The sequence below is a fragment of the Aspergillus thermomutatus genome (genome assembly GCF_002237265.1).
Source record: "Aspergillus thermomutatus strain HMR AF 39 chromosome Unknown NODE_8, whole genome shotgun sequence".
Classification (NCBI taxonomy): Eukaryota; Fungi; Ascomycota; class Eurotiomycetes; order Eurotiales; family Aspergillaceae; genus Aspergillus; species Aspergillus thermomutatus.
This window is the reverse complement of record NW_020798056.1, coordinates 157,505-174,462: the sequence shown is the minus strand read 5'-3', so window position 1 is coordinate 174,462 and position 16,958 is coordinate 157,505. Positions and strand designations below refer to the sequence as shown.

General features: G+C 49.0%; 3 protein-coding genes across 3 annotated transcripts; 1 reads left to right on the top strand and 2 right to left on the bottom strand.

The window, feature by feature from the left end:
* Nucleotides 1-4,473: 4,473 nt before the first annotated feature.
* On the bottom strand, nucleotides 4,474-5,948 carry INT6 (eukaryotic translation initiation factor 3 subunit E; the record flags this gene model as incomplete). The annotated part of the gene is made up of 3 exons (XM_026762941.1): nucleotides 4,474-4,492; nucleotides 4,551-4,745; nucleotides 4,807-5,948. 3 exons carry the CDS (start codon nucleotides 5,946-5,948, stop codon nucleotides 4,474-4,476), a joined length of 1,356 nt encoding a protein of 451 aa, XP_026618453.1.
* A 2,281-nt stretch (nucleotides 5,949-8,229) lies between these two features.
* On the bottom strand, nucleotides 8,230-11,181 carry CDV56_109270 (putative ARID/BRIGHT domain protein (SWI1); the record flags this gene model as incomplete). The annotated part of the gene is made up of 1 exon (XM_026762889.1): nucleotides 8,230-11,181. One exon carries the CDS (start codon nucleotides 11,179-11,181, stop codon nucleotides 8,230-8,232), a length of 2,952 nt encoding a protein of 983 aa, XP_026618452.1.
* A 3,380-nt stretch (nucleotides 11,182-14,561) lies between these two features.
* On the top strand, nucleotides 14,562-16,123 carry rpt3 (proteasome regulatory particle base subunit RPT3; the record flags this gene model as incomplete). The annotated part of the gene is made up of 6 exons (XM_026762842.1): nucleotides 14,562-14,716; nucleotides 14,778-14,819; nucleotides 14,888-14,986; nucleotides 15,039-15,325; nucleotides 15,382-16,045; nucleotides 16,105-16,123. 6 exons carry the CDS (start codon nucleotides 14,562-14,564, stop codon nucleotides 16,121-16,123), a joined length of 1,266 nt encoding a protein of 421 aa, XP_026618451.1.
* Nucleotides 16,124-16,958: the final 835 nt, after the last annotated feature.

Sequence of the window (16,958 nt, the reverse complement as noted above, 5' to 3'; positions counted from 1 at the left end):
TCAGGTTCAGACTAGTATTCAGTTACTGATCCTGACTCGAATGACTGACTGTAGAAAGTTTCTGCTCTCTCTTTTCATTTTCTCTCGTCTCTGTCTACACGCATCGGTGTACCCGCTGGCTTCTTTTGAGAGATTTGCCACAGCGCCTCACTTTGACTGTTTCCGAAAGATCGGCGAGGGGTACCCTTCATTTCACATACTGTCACGAAGTATCTCAGCCCCTCGAGCAAGCTCTTGTCTCCACTTGAAGCCCTATTGATGCTGTTCGAGATTTCCCTGAAGACGAATAACTCGGCAGCTCGGAACAAGAGCCCGACTTCCTAACACACACCAAATCTAAACAGCCCTTCTATTCCAGTGGTTGCCGCGTCAAATTGCTCAAAGTCAGGCGCAGGCATTACGTGGTTCTAAATCCATTGAATATCAAGCATGCTTGGAGTCGAGTGAATCCTGTTGCTTTGACGATTGCACGCCTTAATCTCGCTTCGTATCAACTTGAAAAGCCATTGAATTGGTGCAGGACTTAAGTCACTTAGATGAAAGTCTCTTGAGGTGATGTGCTGTTCTATAGGTGTGAGTTGCCATTAGTTTGATGAAGAAAGTTAGCCCAGTCAATCAAGTAGCGTGTGGACGTGATGAAGCTCAACAGATCAGCAGGTGCTGTCACAAAAAAATCGATGTCGTTGGGTGCAATGTGAATTGCTTATTCCAGTTGAGTGAGGCGAGTGATAGGCTGTGTAGTATCGACACTCCGACCAATTTGGATATGAATTAGAAGGACAGAATGTCTTTGCCGGCTGGAGTACTCCAGTTCGCCTTGATACGTGAACAGCGCAAGGTGGTCAGTAATTCCAGCCTTGATGTTCAAACGAGGCCGGATCCTTCGGTATCGCTCAACTAGGGCACTCGGTAGCCCCAGTTGCGAGAGATCTCCAAAGCAGGATCGTTCTCGGTGCCTGAAGCATATATGGGCCTTGTTCCAGGTAGTACCAGGCAGTTCGGTGATTCCTCGTTGGAGTGCTTGAGGATTAAGGTCTCGAAGTCGCCAAAGCAAGTGAGAATAGCGCCTCGTTTAGGATTGAATGACTCCAATCCGCCTTGGGCTTACATGGCTTGAAAAAAGCTCAATGGATTCGCTTTCTTCGCTTAGCTCCTCGAAAGAGGCAACCGCTCTCTTCATTTGGTTGAAGTGGAAATCGTATTCAAAGGTTACCCTCGGTACAAGCCACGATTGGACGGCAAGACTGGCAAGACATTTTTAGACAGATAGCTGCCTTGGCTGTCAAGCTGGATATGTCCGAGGTTCATGCTAAGCCCCTGATGAAGCACCAAAACACACGGTATCAGTAAGAGGCAAGTCTAGAAGCAGCAATGGCACTGTGATAGTGTGGCATCCTCGAACTGGTCCGAATAAAGTCGTCGTCGACCATGCGTCCCAACAGCCACAGTATGCAATGGTTGGCTGGTTGCTCTCCGGCACACATTGGTGGGTTAATGGCTGCATCTATCCAAGAAATAGCCAAACAAAATCAGCCGACGGGCTCTTCTCATGTACCTAGCTGGGTGGAGATGACTTAGGCCAAGCGGAAAGACTTGTAACCTTCTGCTTCAGACTGTTTCATAGGCCGCAGGGGCAGACCCTTGTTGGATTCATTGCATCGATGAGCGCTTAGGCATCGGCGGGTGAAGAGATGGACTTCCGGACGAGAATTCACCGAATTCAAAATCATCCTTCTGTTTTGTTGCTGAAGGGTCTCGGATAGTTTCTGCAGATTCTTCTTGAGAACGAAACCTAGGAAGTCCGTTTTCAAGATGGAGCCACCGATAAATATGAGTTGCGGGGAAGACTGCATGGAAGAAGTCAAGCATCGCTTCCTGAATCGGCCTTGTGCATACAACGCAGTGTTCTCCCTTTCGGTTCTGGATCATATAGTTGTTGTCAACTGGTCCACGCGTTCTTGCACTCGGCATGTCTATACCTTAGTTACCTACTGTCGGTGTCAGTCGAGAGAGTGAAGTTCCTCCTAAAATTCAACTGCTGTTTTGATTTGTCTAACATGCACTGGTTCTTTTCCAGATAGAAGAATGGGTCGAGCATGGAATTCCCTCAGGTCTGCGTACAACGAATCCACTGCGCATAATTCCTCTCGGATCTTACAACGATTATCAGTGGGGACCCCTCTGTTTACTGCGATCTCTGATCTCGGAATCCTAAGCGCCCCCATTGAGCTGGGGAAAGTTGGAAGAAGGTTTCGGAATGTGTTATAATAAATATTCTACTACCTGGACTTATCCTAGGATGGCAGCCCATGGAGCCACGACAGCATCCTAACAGACCAATTTGGTGCCGCATGTTCACCGCAATCTAGTCCAAGGATCTTGAATTGAGACGCACGATTAAGGAATAAGATCCTGGGCGCAGCGGGCTCGGAGCGCATGGCATGGGTGCAGCTGGCTTCGATTTGCGAACGGTATTAGTCTTCGTCAAAGTCAAGCCTCACTTTTGTTTTACCGGTGCGAAAAGGGGTGGAATCTCGTCCTCTCAAAGAGTGAGGCGGTTCTTCCGGGATCCGACGAGAGCAGCGAGCCAAATTGGCTTTTCAGCCGTCATGTCACTCTGCTCGTGACGGATACTCCTTTGAGGTTCTGGACTACAGTAAGTGTGATCTCGTCTGGAAGATTCTATAATGGTTGTAAATGGGAATGCTGATCAGCTTCACTAGCGAGTAGGATTGTATTGCAGCTGAGCATCTCGGACTTCAATCAATTCATTCGAACTCATGCAGACGATCTTCGTATTTATCTCATCGTTATCCCTTACATGAGTAAAGTCGGTCTAGGGCTATATATACACACGTCGTCCATTCATGTACCTGTTCGGTGCCATCATCACCTTTCCTAAACAGCCATCCTACGCGAGTATCCAATCCAGCTCATATACTTCCAAGCGTCGAATCTAGAACGTCAAACTCCTACGAAAATGTCACAGGTCCAGCAATATTGGCTACCAGGCTATGGTCTCTCAAGGCATATTGTGCTGGGCCATATCCAGTATTTCCTTGGACCGTCGGCAACTGTTAGACCCTATACTTACCAGGTAAAGGATGATTTAGTCGGAGAACGTCATAAATGGAAGAGTCTACCTAACTCGCGAACTTGATACAAACAGGGGCGCGAGGGCTATCTCATCAATGGCGTGCCTTTGACTCGGGTATCTTCTCCCTTCTGGCATTGCTTTCCTACTGCCCTGTAGCTAACAGGATTGCACAGGAACAAATCAACGATCTGGCCATCATGTCGCGGGAGTACGAACGGCAGGAGTCCCTTCGAATGACAGGAGATACCCTTGCACCCAATTCCTGCAGGGAGTCAGAGCCTTACATCAACGAGATAGTACCGGTGCGCACCTCGGGTCCTCGCAGGCAGCCCGTCGAGTACGGAGGGCGGCGTGGACAATGATTCCGAGTCATTCGATCCACAATAGACTTTCGTCGATTTAGAGCCAGTGATGTCTTTAAGCGTTTTCATTTATCTGTCTCCTGGCTTGTGCTTTTCACCATATACCCCAGTCGAGCGTGCCGGTCCATTTTTCACCTATTTCGTTCTATGCATTTCTGGTTGAGCTTCATCGTATCAAGACCGGCATTTTCGTTGCAAACATTACGTCGAATCCGTCTTTCGTTCGAACCAATCTCTAGATTTGAAACGGGCCATATTAACGACTGGCCTCGACTACGATTCGTTTTCCGGGTTGCTTTGGCTTTGATGTGGATCGGCTTCCTGCGTCCTAGAGAGCTTCTCTAATGGCCTCTTCCTTTCTACAAGTGCACGAGACACCCCTCTTGATATGCTCGTCTCATTTTTCACCGTCATCGTCACCAGAGGCGTCAAGCCAGCTGATAAGGCCATAGGCAATGAATGAAATACATGAATGACTTGAGGTAACCGGAAGGTTGATACTGAATTTCACTCATCTCTCTATAGACCATTCGTAACAGCATATATCAATGGATCAATCAGCATAGCACAAAGCTCTGAGACCGTGTGAAACAATATGACTCTCATCAATCGTTACAATCGGTCATTCGCCCGGCTCCAAAGTAGAATGCTAGAGTCCCGGAACACGGACGCGAGCTCGCTTCCCTTTTGGTTCTTCCCTCGCTTCTAGACCCGTAGAAATGTCAAATACTCAATCAACGGCCACTCGTTTTCTTTTCTCATCATCACAGAAACAAAAAGAGAGTCAAGCAGGAGGCCCAAGGGAGATATCTGAAACTAACAACATAAAATAGGGAGGAGGAATTACGGAGAACATGAAAAGTGGACCACCTGAACGCCAGCCTGATGCCACTCTGCTTGGTCCCACCACACAAGAAACCCACAGACCGTGGGAATTTTTATCATGAAGAGAACCATTCGGAGGAAGGAAAAAGGATGAATTTTGTTTTCGGGGCGTAAATCGAATTATTGACTTTATTTCGCAACAGCCGCGCTGTGAGAGAATAAACATTAGTAACTGTCAGTCTTGTGGATACAATAAGCTGACGAACCTCAGCACTTGTGTCCGGAAGAAAGCACCCTTGGTCTTCTCGATGACCTGCTGGTACACGGACTGGGGAGGGTGGTTCATGATCACGGTGCCCTCCTTGTAGTCGATCTTGGCATCAACACGTGTGTCGCGGATCAGGTTGACAATCCACTTCTCGCCCTCATCCTGGTTCAGGCCGAGACGGGTGGAAAGATCCCTAGTTTCCAATGTCAGTTTTCCATCGCCTTGTCATCCCACTTTACAATGCTGTTACATACTTGATATCAATCCGCTGGTGGATCTTGCAGTAGCTCTCGGAGATCAGGTGTCGGGCAGCCTCGACGAAGGCATCGGCGGTGGAAACAAGGAAGAAGTCACTCCGGAGCACATCCTCAGCCTCACCCAGCTTCTTCTGAGCCTCTTCGAAATCGAAATCAACGTAGAGAGCCTTGACGAAGTCGGTGATAGGGTCGTTGTACTCATAACCCTCCTGGCGCACAACACGGATCAAGTCCTTCAATTGCTTCTGGTATACACTGCTGCTCTTGTGTGCGCGGTTACGGTTGGTGATAACTGCCGCGGCAAGGTATCGCAGAATCCAGGGGCAGTTGGTCTGGATGGTGTTGATGTAGGCGGGGGAGAAGAAGAGATCGATCAGGACATCGCGAGCGGGATCGTGGTTGAAGAAGGGGAAAAGGGACCAGTGAATCAGCCAGGAGCGGTTCTGGAGCTGACCCAGAGGGTTGTTGAATAGACGGGTCTCGATCGAATCTTTGACCTTCTGGACTTCCTCCATCGCAGCCTCCCAGCTGGTGGTGAGGATCTCCGAAGCGAACTTACCCCATGTAGCCGAGGCGACCTTGTCGTTATCCGTCGAAAGAACACGGAACTGATACAAAAGTTCTGCCGCATTACCGTAGCTGCCGCAGCTGTACTGGAATCGGCCGTAGTCGTAAAGGCTGTTGACCATTTCAACGGTCACTCCGTGCTGTTCCTCGAGGAATTTCAAGTTGGCGACCTTGTCGCTTCGCAGGTTGGCCACGACGCTCTCATCCTGCAGCAGCTGAGTGATCTTGGCGCTCTCATCCTCGTACTGTTGCAACTTGGCGAGAACCTCCTCCCTCTTCTTCACAAACTCATCAGGAATGTTGTCGGAGTCGTTGATTTCCTTCCAGAGATTGGCAACATAGTCGGTCATGTTCGTGTGTTTCAAAAGCTCATACTTCGCACGGACAACCTCCTTCTCATCATCTTGGCCCGAACTGAATTCGAGCAGAGGAAAAACGAGGTGACGATCGAGATAGGGGATCAACTTGGGAAGCAGGTTGTATTGGTTGGCGATTTCTTCAGCGGTCTTGGGAGGGTGGGCCGCGGCACCACTGAGAAGAGTCTCAGCGGAAGGAGGAACGTTGGCCGCCATGTTGGTGTAGAATGACAGCAGAAAGAGAGGAAAGGGCGGGGGTATATGGAGTGGAGGAACAGCAGCGAGGACTGTGTTGAAGTCTCTCTCTCTTCTTTCGTCCCGTGCCAAAGTAAGTGTGCGGCGGTTTCTTTGCGCTGGCGAAAATGTGGGCGGGAGGGCTGGTGGTCGCGCTAGCCCGCTTTGAGACTAGCAGCAGGTCTCCGCGCAGAAAGCAAGAAATCGCATGTTGTAGGATGATGCTTGACATTATTTCTGTAGGACCTCTTCGATCATCCATCGCCTTCACTCCCCTGTGATAGAACCCATTTGTGGTCGGGGCTCATCATCACATCCGCTCGTCGGGATTGCCATAGTTTCATCCATTGCAGGCCCTTTTTTCATCACCAGAGCCGATGGCATCTTTTCTGCAGTCTCTGCCGGTCTGCTCGGCTGTTCGCAAGCAGTCGACCGCAGCTCCCCTCTACCTCAATGCTTCACAGTTGATCGCTTCATCGAGGACATGTAGCTCTTTCTCCACATTATCTTCACATTCTAGATCGATCTCATCTCGTAAGTCTCCATCAAATCCGCCCATTCCCTGCCTTTCTATCCATAAGCGAGCCATAGCAGAAATATGGACAGAAACAGGCAAGCAGGTGTGGGAATCAGATTGGACGTGATCGTACTGATTCGTGTCACTTAAGTTCACTCATTGAGATCAGCTCAACGCCTCAATTCAAAGCCTTCCGCCCATCAGTCTCGGACATTCCTGGTTCAGCTCAAACGGCAATCCCAGACTCTGAAAGAAAGCACTTCCGCAACACCAGGAGCCGTTCCTCCTCCTGGTGCAAATCTACAACTCACAAACCTCCCCTATTTCATTCGTCGCACAGCATCAAACCAGCTCCCCGTATACCTTGTCACAAAAGCCGGTGGTACCAAGCAGCAGACCAAGATTCAGAAGACGGAAGGTGATCTCGAAGCATTGAGGAGCGACCTTGCACGGTATCTCGGTCTTGAAAGCGGCGATCCTCGCTCGCCCAAAAGCCCGGACGTCACTATCAACCGTCTCAATGGCCACATTATTGTCAAGGTATGCCAGTGGATAGACCTCGCACGGTCCAGTGCTTTCTTTCTCCTCTATCATCCAATTGCTAATTGATACCACAACGTAGGGTTGGCGGAAGCCTGAGATTCAAAAGTTCCTTCTGGAGCGTAACTTTTAAGAAGTGATGTATCAGCTCTTTCCGCGTGAACGTTTGCCTCTCCGTACACCATATCTATCACCATCATCTACTCGATAATCGACTACCCATTTACATATCCCACGGAAAATACCTATTTCAGGCTGCAGCTTCAAAAGCACTACCGAAAGGACCGAAGAAGGGAAGTGGAAATGTTGTCATGCGAAGGGAAGGAGCCACTGAGAAATGCAAGATGAACAGGAACTGAATCTTTGATGGTTACATGAACGGTCTACTTGTTTACCGCGTTTCACTTTTCCTGGATCGTCATTTGATCGGTATATCGTTTCATGTCCCTATTTGCATTGTACTATTCTCTTGCTGGTGTCCGTGTTGCGGGTGTTTCATTGCTGTCTTTGAGGGCTCTGACTTCTGCTGTACTCTGGGGTTGTTGTCCTCTTTCTATCCTCTCCGCATCTGATCTCATCTCCGCCATTTCTCGGTCGTGTGGCTATTCTGTACTATTCAAACTCCGTGCATGTCCAATGATCCAGTCAAATCAGACGAAAAGACCTGTGCATCTGGAAATAATCAATGGTGACACGTAAAAGCAGTTTCAACATCTAGTATCCGTTCAAAACACAGACGAGGCTCTTGATACATCCTACAGGGTCATTTCATTTCCATTTTAGACATGATGACCAGTTGAATTTCTTGCTGAGACGCTTGTGGCCTCCCTTATAGAAAGCGGAGAGGACCAGGCCAACGTAGGTCATTACAAATGGAGAAGGAATGATTCGAGATGATGACAAGGATGGTGTATTTACCCATATAGACATCATGAATGATTCTTTTGCCCGAGGGTATTTTACAGTGATAGACAAAATGATACACACAATCACGCCCCACAATGTTTCTCCCACCGGCGCCGAACAGACACAACAAAGTCATGGAACAGGTAGGAGTGAGTCTTCATTGAGATCAGAAGAAGACATGACGAAAATGAACAAACTGGCATTGTAAGATGGCAAGGCCGCTGCGTTCGCTTGAATATCCAAAAAAAGGGAGGTTGAAGGAGGAAGCGGAGGAGGATTGCATTAGGGTTTAAACTCATTTCACTCAGCTAAACGAGCATAAGAGATCAGCTGCCGAACAACACCTGGATCAACATTGGGCATCAACAATGCACCGAGTAAGCTCTCTTTTTTCGGGATGATTCCAGACGGAAACTGCCGCGCGGAACTATTATCAGCGAGTTTTGACTTCTCTGCTAGTCGACACAGGATCGTTAAACCTCGATTGATGATAGAACTATACGCGGAGGCCTCCGCCTCCGCCTGGCCTCGGGCAGCATGGGACTGGCGGGAATTGGTATTAGGGGGAGGGACACGTTCAGTGCTCAGCAAACATGAGAGCCGCAGAAGATGTATAGCGAACCCATCGATTGATTCAAGCCATTGTTTGGCCAAGGTACCATCAGCAAACGAAGAAAGAATGTCGGCTGCCAATAATCCCTGCATGAGGAATACCTTGCGGGCGTCCGCTATGGCCAGGTGTTTTCGCAGTTGATCGGGGACTGGACAAATAGCTAATCCAAAAGCACGGGTCAGCAATTCATGCTGTGAACCGGGCGCACCATCACCGGAGAATATTGCTTTGAAGAACGTCCGGTTGGGATCATCTCTAGCCAGAAGCTTAGCTAAGCTGTCGACTGCGGTGGGTGTGTATTTGTGAATCGAGGCGTTGTACGATGTAAACATGATGCCGTCTGGACCCAACGTTGGGGCCGGAAATGGAGCAAAAGACAAAAGGAAGTGCAATAGACAAACGGCCTCCTCTTTGCTTGGTAACTGAATCACATGCGCCAAATTGCTTAAATAAATGACAGCGTCCTTCATGAAGTCCAATGTGTTCTGATGGGTTCGAAGAAGCATGTTTCGAGTCCCTAGGTATCGGATAATGGTTGATATGAACTGTACAACGGGGGCAGTTGACAGTAACCCAAAGTTCGACTCGGTAAAGGAAAGATTTCGCAATATTGTGGTGATGCATATGAGTCTGTCAACAGCCCGATCGAGCTCATATTCAAGGCTTCCAAACTCAGGAACATCGGCAAGCGAAGTCCATTCTGACTGGCATCCACGAGTTATCTCCTCGTACGAGGGCAGCAACATCACATCCGAAACCTCCACGGCATGTTCAGCAAGCAGGTCAGCTTGGTCCTCGGCACACTCGATCAAGCTATCAATCAGATCTTCGCAATTATCGAGCGAGATTTGGATGGCTGGTTCACAAGAGAGGGATACAAGAGTATCCAACGCCAGCCGCATCTCCGCATGAATACCAGATTTGATGCTCATGGTGAGCGCGTGAATGTCAATAACACCAAGCTCGGCAAAGGAAGGCACGTTTGGCTTCAACCTAGTTATTTCATCCCCAAGCTGGTACATTTCATCCAAAGCTATAGGACCGTGCAAGTTGCTCTCCGGCAAAACCATTGGTTTGAAAGGATCTTGTATCGGATGTTTCAAAGGTTGATCAGAGGGTTGCTCCAATGTCTTAGCGGACTTTCCCGGGATCGCCTCAGGAGGTTTTGTTGACTGCGCAGGGGACTGGTTTGGTAACTGACCTGTAGAATCCTGCGGGGTTGCTGGAGGCTGAGACTGGCGGGATACGCTTAGTCGATGCTGTTGTTGTTGTTTGTTCGACGCTTTGACTTGTGTCGGGGTCGCGAAGCCATTTGGAATGTTTTGCTGCGCATTGTTTGCTACCGACATGCTACTAGAAGAGGCATGTCCAACTTGCTGAGGTACTTCGAACCCTTGGCCCTGTTTGACTGTTGGGGACTGAAACTGGAGAGCCGAGGGATCGCTTGGTTGTCGCGGCAGTGAGTTTTGCTGCATTTGATCTGCAAATTGCTTCTGTTGCGTGCTGAGGAAAGCTTGCTCGTACGCAGCGAGGTTCCTTTGATAGTGCTCCCGGATCTCCTGTACAGCCATAGGAAACTGCATCGGAGGGAATTGAAGCTGCTGGGCTATTACAGGCCACATGTTTGCAGCGCTTATCTTCTTTGACCCACCCAGCTTCATGACCGTCGCGTAGAGCTGGACCAGATTGATAGGGCGACCACAAACGATGGGATTCGGGTCCAAAGGCAGACTGCGTGACATCATGAATTTCTGCAGCGACCTCATAAAACCTTCAGGATTGGGTGGTTTCGCCATATTTTGTTGCATTTGCCTGATGGCCGCCATTTGCTGAGGATTTGCCATCGCGTTCATTCCCGCTGCCACAGGGCGTCCTGCCATGGCAGGATTCATGTTCATAGAACGGCCTTGGCTCTGCATCTGCAACGCGTGCAGTCGCTGCTGTTGAGCGGCCATCGCCTGCTGATATTGTGGCATACTGCTAAAGTTCGCTTGCATCGGCGCTTGTACACCAGCAGAAGTCATCGTGGGAGCGGGTGAAAATTGCGGGCCCATCCCCTGAGGGAAAGGTTGACCTGGAATAAATGAGGTGTTCTGCGGCGTGTTGACTCTACTTGAATGATCCGACTGCGACGGGGACATATGAGGGCCGACATGATGGCCAGCGGGTGAAAATGGGCTGGGAGACGCCGTTCCCAGTCTCTGCACACCATGCTGGTCAAAGTCTTGCATGATGGGGGACTGGGTCACATTGGTCGGAGTTCCTTGCTGGAGATGTTGGTACGGGGCGGCATGGGAAGGGAATTGCTGTGCGCCATTCGCAGGCCCCTGGTAACCGGGGAAAGGCACTTGGTGAGGCGTCTGAGATCGCGATATAGAAAGCCCACCAGGCGCTTGCCTGGGTGACATTGAGAGACCATCCTCCGGTCGTGATCTCTTAGACGGAATCACCTGATTAGGGTTGTGGAATCCGGGGGAAGCATTTCGCGGTACTCCATTGAACATGCGCTGGAACTGATTGGGGTCTGGCGGCGTGGGAGATGCATGGAGAAATGCCGTAGATGGATCTATTGTCGTTTGATTAAAGGCACCATTGTCATGGCTCTGGAGGTTCGAGGCGTCGGCTAGCCAGGCATTCATGTCGTGTGGTCTTACCAACCCATCTGCAAGGCGATGATCGTCAGCGAATGTGACACACGCACAAAACAGGTTTGGTCATCATTAATAAGCAACTGTCGGTTTGCGACAAAATCGTCATGGAAAATCAATGATGGAACAGATGAGGACTATTGACAAGTTCATCACAGAAAGGGCAAGGAGGTGGCTCCAGACGCGTCGGGGCTTGTGGTGAGTCGCGCTTGACTCTGCGACACGAGCACTGAGAAGCAACGACCACACAGAACCGACCATCGGAAACTTTCGACGCAAGAGCTGCAAGTAATGAAGACGTGGAACCGGATCGGAACTGATGGCATAAAATAGGGCAAAAGTTTTGTACATACCGACAAGGCTGGATAACTTAGATGCCGACTCGCAAGCGTACGATTACACCGGTCCCGAAATAGCAGCGGTCGAGAGGCTTGAGAGATTGCAAGGAGGAGGATGGGAAGTCACGGGACTCCAGGCGCCGGAGCGCAAAGGCAGAAAAACAGAGATGGAGCTGTCGAAGAGAGGCTCAACCGTCAGTGTAAGTAAAGACGCAGCTAAGCTTTCACACCAGGATAAATAAAAAACGGTAACAACAACATAATACAAGAGCAATGATGACTTTGATCAATAAGACGAAATAATAAGCCAAACAAGCGCCGGAACTATGAGCACCACAGGATGGGGATCGCAACGTGTGTGACTGGTCCCGAAGAATGGCCGGATTGGGATCGCTAGTAGTGCGTGGCGACAGATGTGAAGTGTGTTCTGGACAAAGGAGGCACAATCCAATGGCATAAGACAAGTGGGTAGGTGGTATAACCGTATAAGTATCGAACGTACCAGATCCGAGTAAAGCAGTGCACAGGAGAGCCGTAATTTTATTTTATTTTAATGAAATGCCTTCCTGTATTTCGATGAGGGGAAAGGGGGGGCGCTTGAAAAGGCAGACAAAGTGGAGGCGTGGGAAGACAGGAATGGAACGGGCGCAAGAGGAGTGTTCAGCAGTAGCAGTCCAAAGATAAGAGAGATGGAAGGGATAATAATAATATTGAAACCAGACAAAAGAGGTACATACGGGTACTGGGGGTAAGGTAGTCTTCCAGTAAGTTATTTTACCAGCAGCAGCAACGAAAGAGAGGCCAGTCAGTTAGTCGGCAAAAGGGGGTCGAACAAAACGGCAGAAGAGAAGCAGCAAGAACAAGCAACGACCGATGCAACTGGGCTGATTAAGTAAGCACATCATGTGGAATGCCGCTGTTCCTCTTCCGGCAGTCCAGAGACTCCAGGGCAACATCATCTGCTCCTGAAAGTTGAAACTGTTAGATGAAAGCGATATGCTCTGGAATGAGAACCGATCTTAGGAGGAAGTAAATCTCCACGTTAAATTCATCTCCTGTCAAGTCCACTCTTCTTTTTAGAGTTTTGACTTCATCAGAAGGGTCCATATTGATCCCGTTGCTGCCAATCTCGGGTAAGTGGGGTTGGAAGCTACTGTATTTTAGCACCTGATATGGAGTAGATACTCCGTAGCAAGTGGGAGATAGACATTTTGTCAAGGTTGTTTGAACTTGTGACACCGAGTCTTGATCACTCAGGGTTGTTCCTGGATAGGGTGCTTTCTATCAGTCTCGTTTTGAGTATCATGGCATCATTTGATATTGGAGGCACTGAAGGATCCTGAATGTCATGCGCTGGCTGTGCACATTGCCCAATGCAAATCGCTAGGTCCCGGCCCTCCTGGGATATATGATCCCAATGTATACGGAGTATGACCGGGAGTTTCAGCAGCTGGTGGGGCTGTTATGACAATCATAGAGTCGATTATTGTAGAATCCAAGTCGATAGGAGGTCAAAGAAGAGGCTGATGACCAGCAGCTGGTATCGACTTCCAGTGGACTGGGAAGAGTTGATGCTATAGAAGTCAACAAGGTACAAAAATATGAGGTGAAGAACCATGGAAGAACGATGAGTCGCAGACGCAAAGGAACTAGATACTTCTTTATACTTCGAGGAAATGGGAATAATATAGGAATGCCCTAGTCATCCTGAAAGATGCCGAAAAATAATGGTCATACACCGTTATTTGCGCAATTTCGAGCAAGGTGACTGGTCAGGATATCAGTCAAGTACCCATCTGGATATATCCAGCCTCCAGGTGTCGACTTTTGAGCAATGAGTGCATTCCTCCTACGAGGTTGATCATCCCGACGATACATGCCTCGATATTTTCCCCTACTAAACCCCCACCCAAAGAAGCGAACTCGATTCATGACGATCACCAGTCCCAATCCCATAACCATTGCCTTTCGACTTTGGCCTTGACTTCTGTACTCCGCGGCAGATTACAGTCTCTTTCCACATAAATAGGCATAATTCTCCTTGGTGTTCCATTCTCACCTAGACACTTCGAACGACGGGCAATTGTGTAATATGATTGCCCACACAGGCTACAGTACTACTAGGAATAATCATTCCTCCAGGGGCGCATGTCTCATAGATACCCGACCGTATCCCGGTCTGTGCACTGTGAATTCTATGCGATTGTGAAGTCATTGGGAGCTCTGCAGGCAGATTCTTCGGGTACAACTCTCCTCCTCATGAATATAGGTGTCTTTTAGTTGCGTTTCGATCTCGTGCCGCGCTTTCGATGGTCATTAGCTGAAATTCCAGGTGCATACGTAGCATTCGAGAAACACTTCTAGGGGACATCGTGAGTCTCGAGTCTTAGCATAGGATTGCGTTCCTTGTCACTTGAGTTTTTGCTGGAAGAATCAGAGTCGGTACTGCGTACTCAGGCGATTAGGCTGTCTGGGTTGCTTCAAGTATCCTGAGGATCGACAAGCAGAAGGAGCTGTGGTCCGCAGTCCTGCCATTGCTCTGTCGTTAGAAATGGGTGAACGATGCATTTTTTTATTGGGCCAGTCCTGCTTATATGTCGGACGCTGAGCAGCCTGATTCATATATAATTCTAGGGAGCTAACTGGGCTGGACAGAATGGTCATGATCTCGCACATATTAAAAGCATGATAATATAGACATATATTTAGTAGACATATCTGCTTTCAAGGACCTAGATATACCCAAACGGACGAATTATGGACTTGATAAATTCAGATTCCGAGATGCTCGATAGCTCTCTTGCGGCGCCAAGCTATGCTGTCACGTGACCACAGCTTGAGCTCTTGGTAGGTTATGTGAGCCGGCCTTCATTCAAGTCAAAGCTCCAGTCGAGAAGGCGAACTCAATACATAAACCAACACCGCTTCTACTTGACGCAAGACTCATTCTTCCTAGTCTTTTTCTAAAAAAGCGATCAACCGACTTCTGCAGCCGTCCACGCCCAGTCTTCGAAACGCCTTTCTTGAATCATAATGGGAGACGTCGCTGTGGAGACTTCGGCGACCAACGTCACGCCTAGCAAGTCGGCGCCATTCGCTACCATCCCCAATATAGACTCTCTTGAAGGCACAGATACGGATGGAGGTGATGAGTATGCAACTTTGAAGAGACTTCAAAGACACTTAGAGTATGGCACCTACAACCCGAGAGCCTCAGAGTCGTTATCGTCAGGTAATAACCCAAAACAGATACATCCAGCTCCAAGAAGAGTACATTAAGGATGAACAAAGGTAAGTCGCAATCTATCCTTCATATTATTATCAACATCTGGGGTAGCTAATGGTCCGTCCGATTGCAGGAGTTTGAAACGAGAGCTCGTCCGCGCACAGGAGGAGATCAAACGGATACAGAGCGTGCCACTTGTTATCGGACAATTCATGGAAGCTATCGATCAGAAGTATGGCACCAAGAGGAATGATGAAGGGAGATATACTGACTGAATTCCTTAGCACCGGTATCGTGCAGTCGTCAACTGGCTCGAATTATGTCGTTCGCATCCTTTCCACACTCGACCGCGAGAAGCTCAAGCCATCCTCCTCCGTCGCCCTGCACCGTCATTCCAATGCCCTTGTCGATATTCTGCCTCCGGAGGCAGACTCCTCCATTGCCATGCTCGGCGAGAACGAAAAGCCTGATGTCACTTACGCTGACGTTGGTGGATTGGATATGCAGAAGCAGGAGATTAGGGAGGCTGTCGAGCTGCCATTGACACATTTCGACCTTTACAAACAGATTGGTGAGTCGGAGACATGGAGAGCGATGTCTAGTGCCGGTTTGCTTACGCTACTCAAGGTATTGATCCGCCTCGTGGTGTCCTACTGTACGGCCCTCCCGGTACTGGTAAGACGATGTTGGTCAAGGCTGTTGCAAACAGCACAACTGCCAGCTTCATTCGTGTGAACGGCTCGGAATTTGTCCAGAAATACTTGGGAGAAGGTCCTCGTATGGTTCGTGACGTGTTCAGAATGGCCCGTGAGAACTCACCTGCCATTATCTTCATTGACGAAATCGATGCAATTGCCACCAAACGTTTTGACGCCCAGACTGGTGCCGATCGTGAAGTCCAGCGTATTCTACTTGAGCTTCTCAATCAGATGGACGGTTTCGAGCAGACAAGCAATGTGAAGGTCATCATGGCCACCAACCGCGCGGATACTCTGGATCCGGCCCTCTTGCGTCCAGGTCGTCTGGATCGTAAGATTGAGTTTCCGTCGCTGCGTGACCGACGGGAGCGTCGACTGATTTTCACCACTATCGCATCAAAGATGTCTCTGTCCCCAGAGGTCGATCTGGATTCACTCATCGTACGAAACGAGCCACTCTCTGGTGCTGTTATTGCCGCCATCATGCAGGAAGCCGGACTACGTGCTGTTCGCAAGAACCGTTACAATATCATTCAGTCTGACCTCGAGGATGCCTATGCTGCTCAGGTCAAGACCGGCCAGGAAGCGGACAGGTTTGCTCTTCCCTGCATTCAAATCTGTCTCACCACCAGTTCTAATTATTGCGTTACAGGCTCGAATTCTACCGGTAGACTATGTACCCCGATGATTATGAGGTGGAAATGGGACCTGTGCATGGCGAAAGGATAATAATGGATTGAATCATCAACATTAGGGAATCTACATGTAGTACAGCGCATGATGCATTTTGGAGAAACAGTATTCTCCAGGATTTCAATCGTTTTGCCAGTAGTAGTACACGCGAGCGCCTTTACTAGGGCAAAAGGCAAGCACCGCCTGGACGTCGCTAATCTGAACTCTCGACTCAGACCCCGGTTCCGCAGAGACGTCCGCCGTTCCACCTTCGTGTTTTGTCCTTGTCTGTCCAAAACCAGGATATTATCGGGCATGCCGTCCTTACAACGCAAAGTGACTGGTACACCTAAAGGAAAGGGAAGAAATGTCGTGGGCAGAGATTACAGAATACTTTACTGATTATATCTACCTACTCCGTAGACAAAACCAGATTGTACCATCGCTGACGCCAAGATTGGCTTACCTTACTGGTAAGTAGGCACCAGCACTAAGAACTGCAGTTACATCATCAGCAAGTTACGGTACCAAGCACAGTACTAGCCATCTCGCAGACATCGCAATGGTAGATATATGACATCTATTGGGAGATACTTGAATACTAATTCACCATAAGAGTGGTAAGTTCAATAGAGATAGTAGGATGGGTTGTACCAGTCCATCAGGTGCCATACCTTGCCGTCGTACAGAGTACTCCGTACGTACGTACATAGCAACCAAGCCGGAAGTGCTTATCAATTGATCCGACTCCCGTGATGATCCCCTCCCCAGCCCCAGTGACGCAGTTGGATCACGCTGATTTGCCGATCCAAAGCAGGGGAGTCGCTCCGCAAC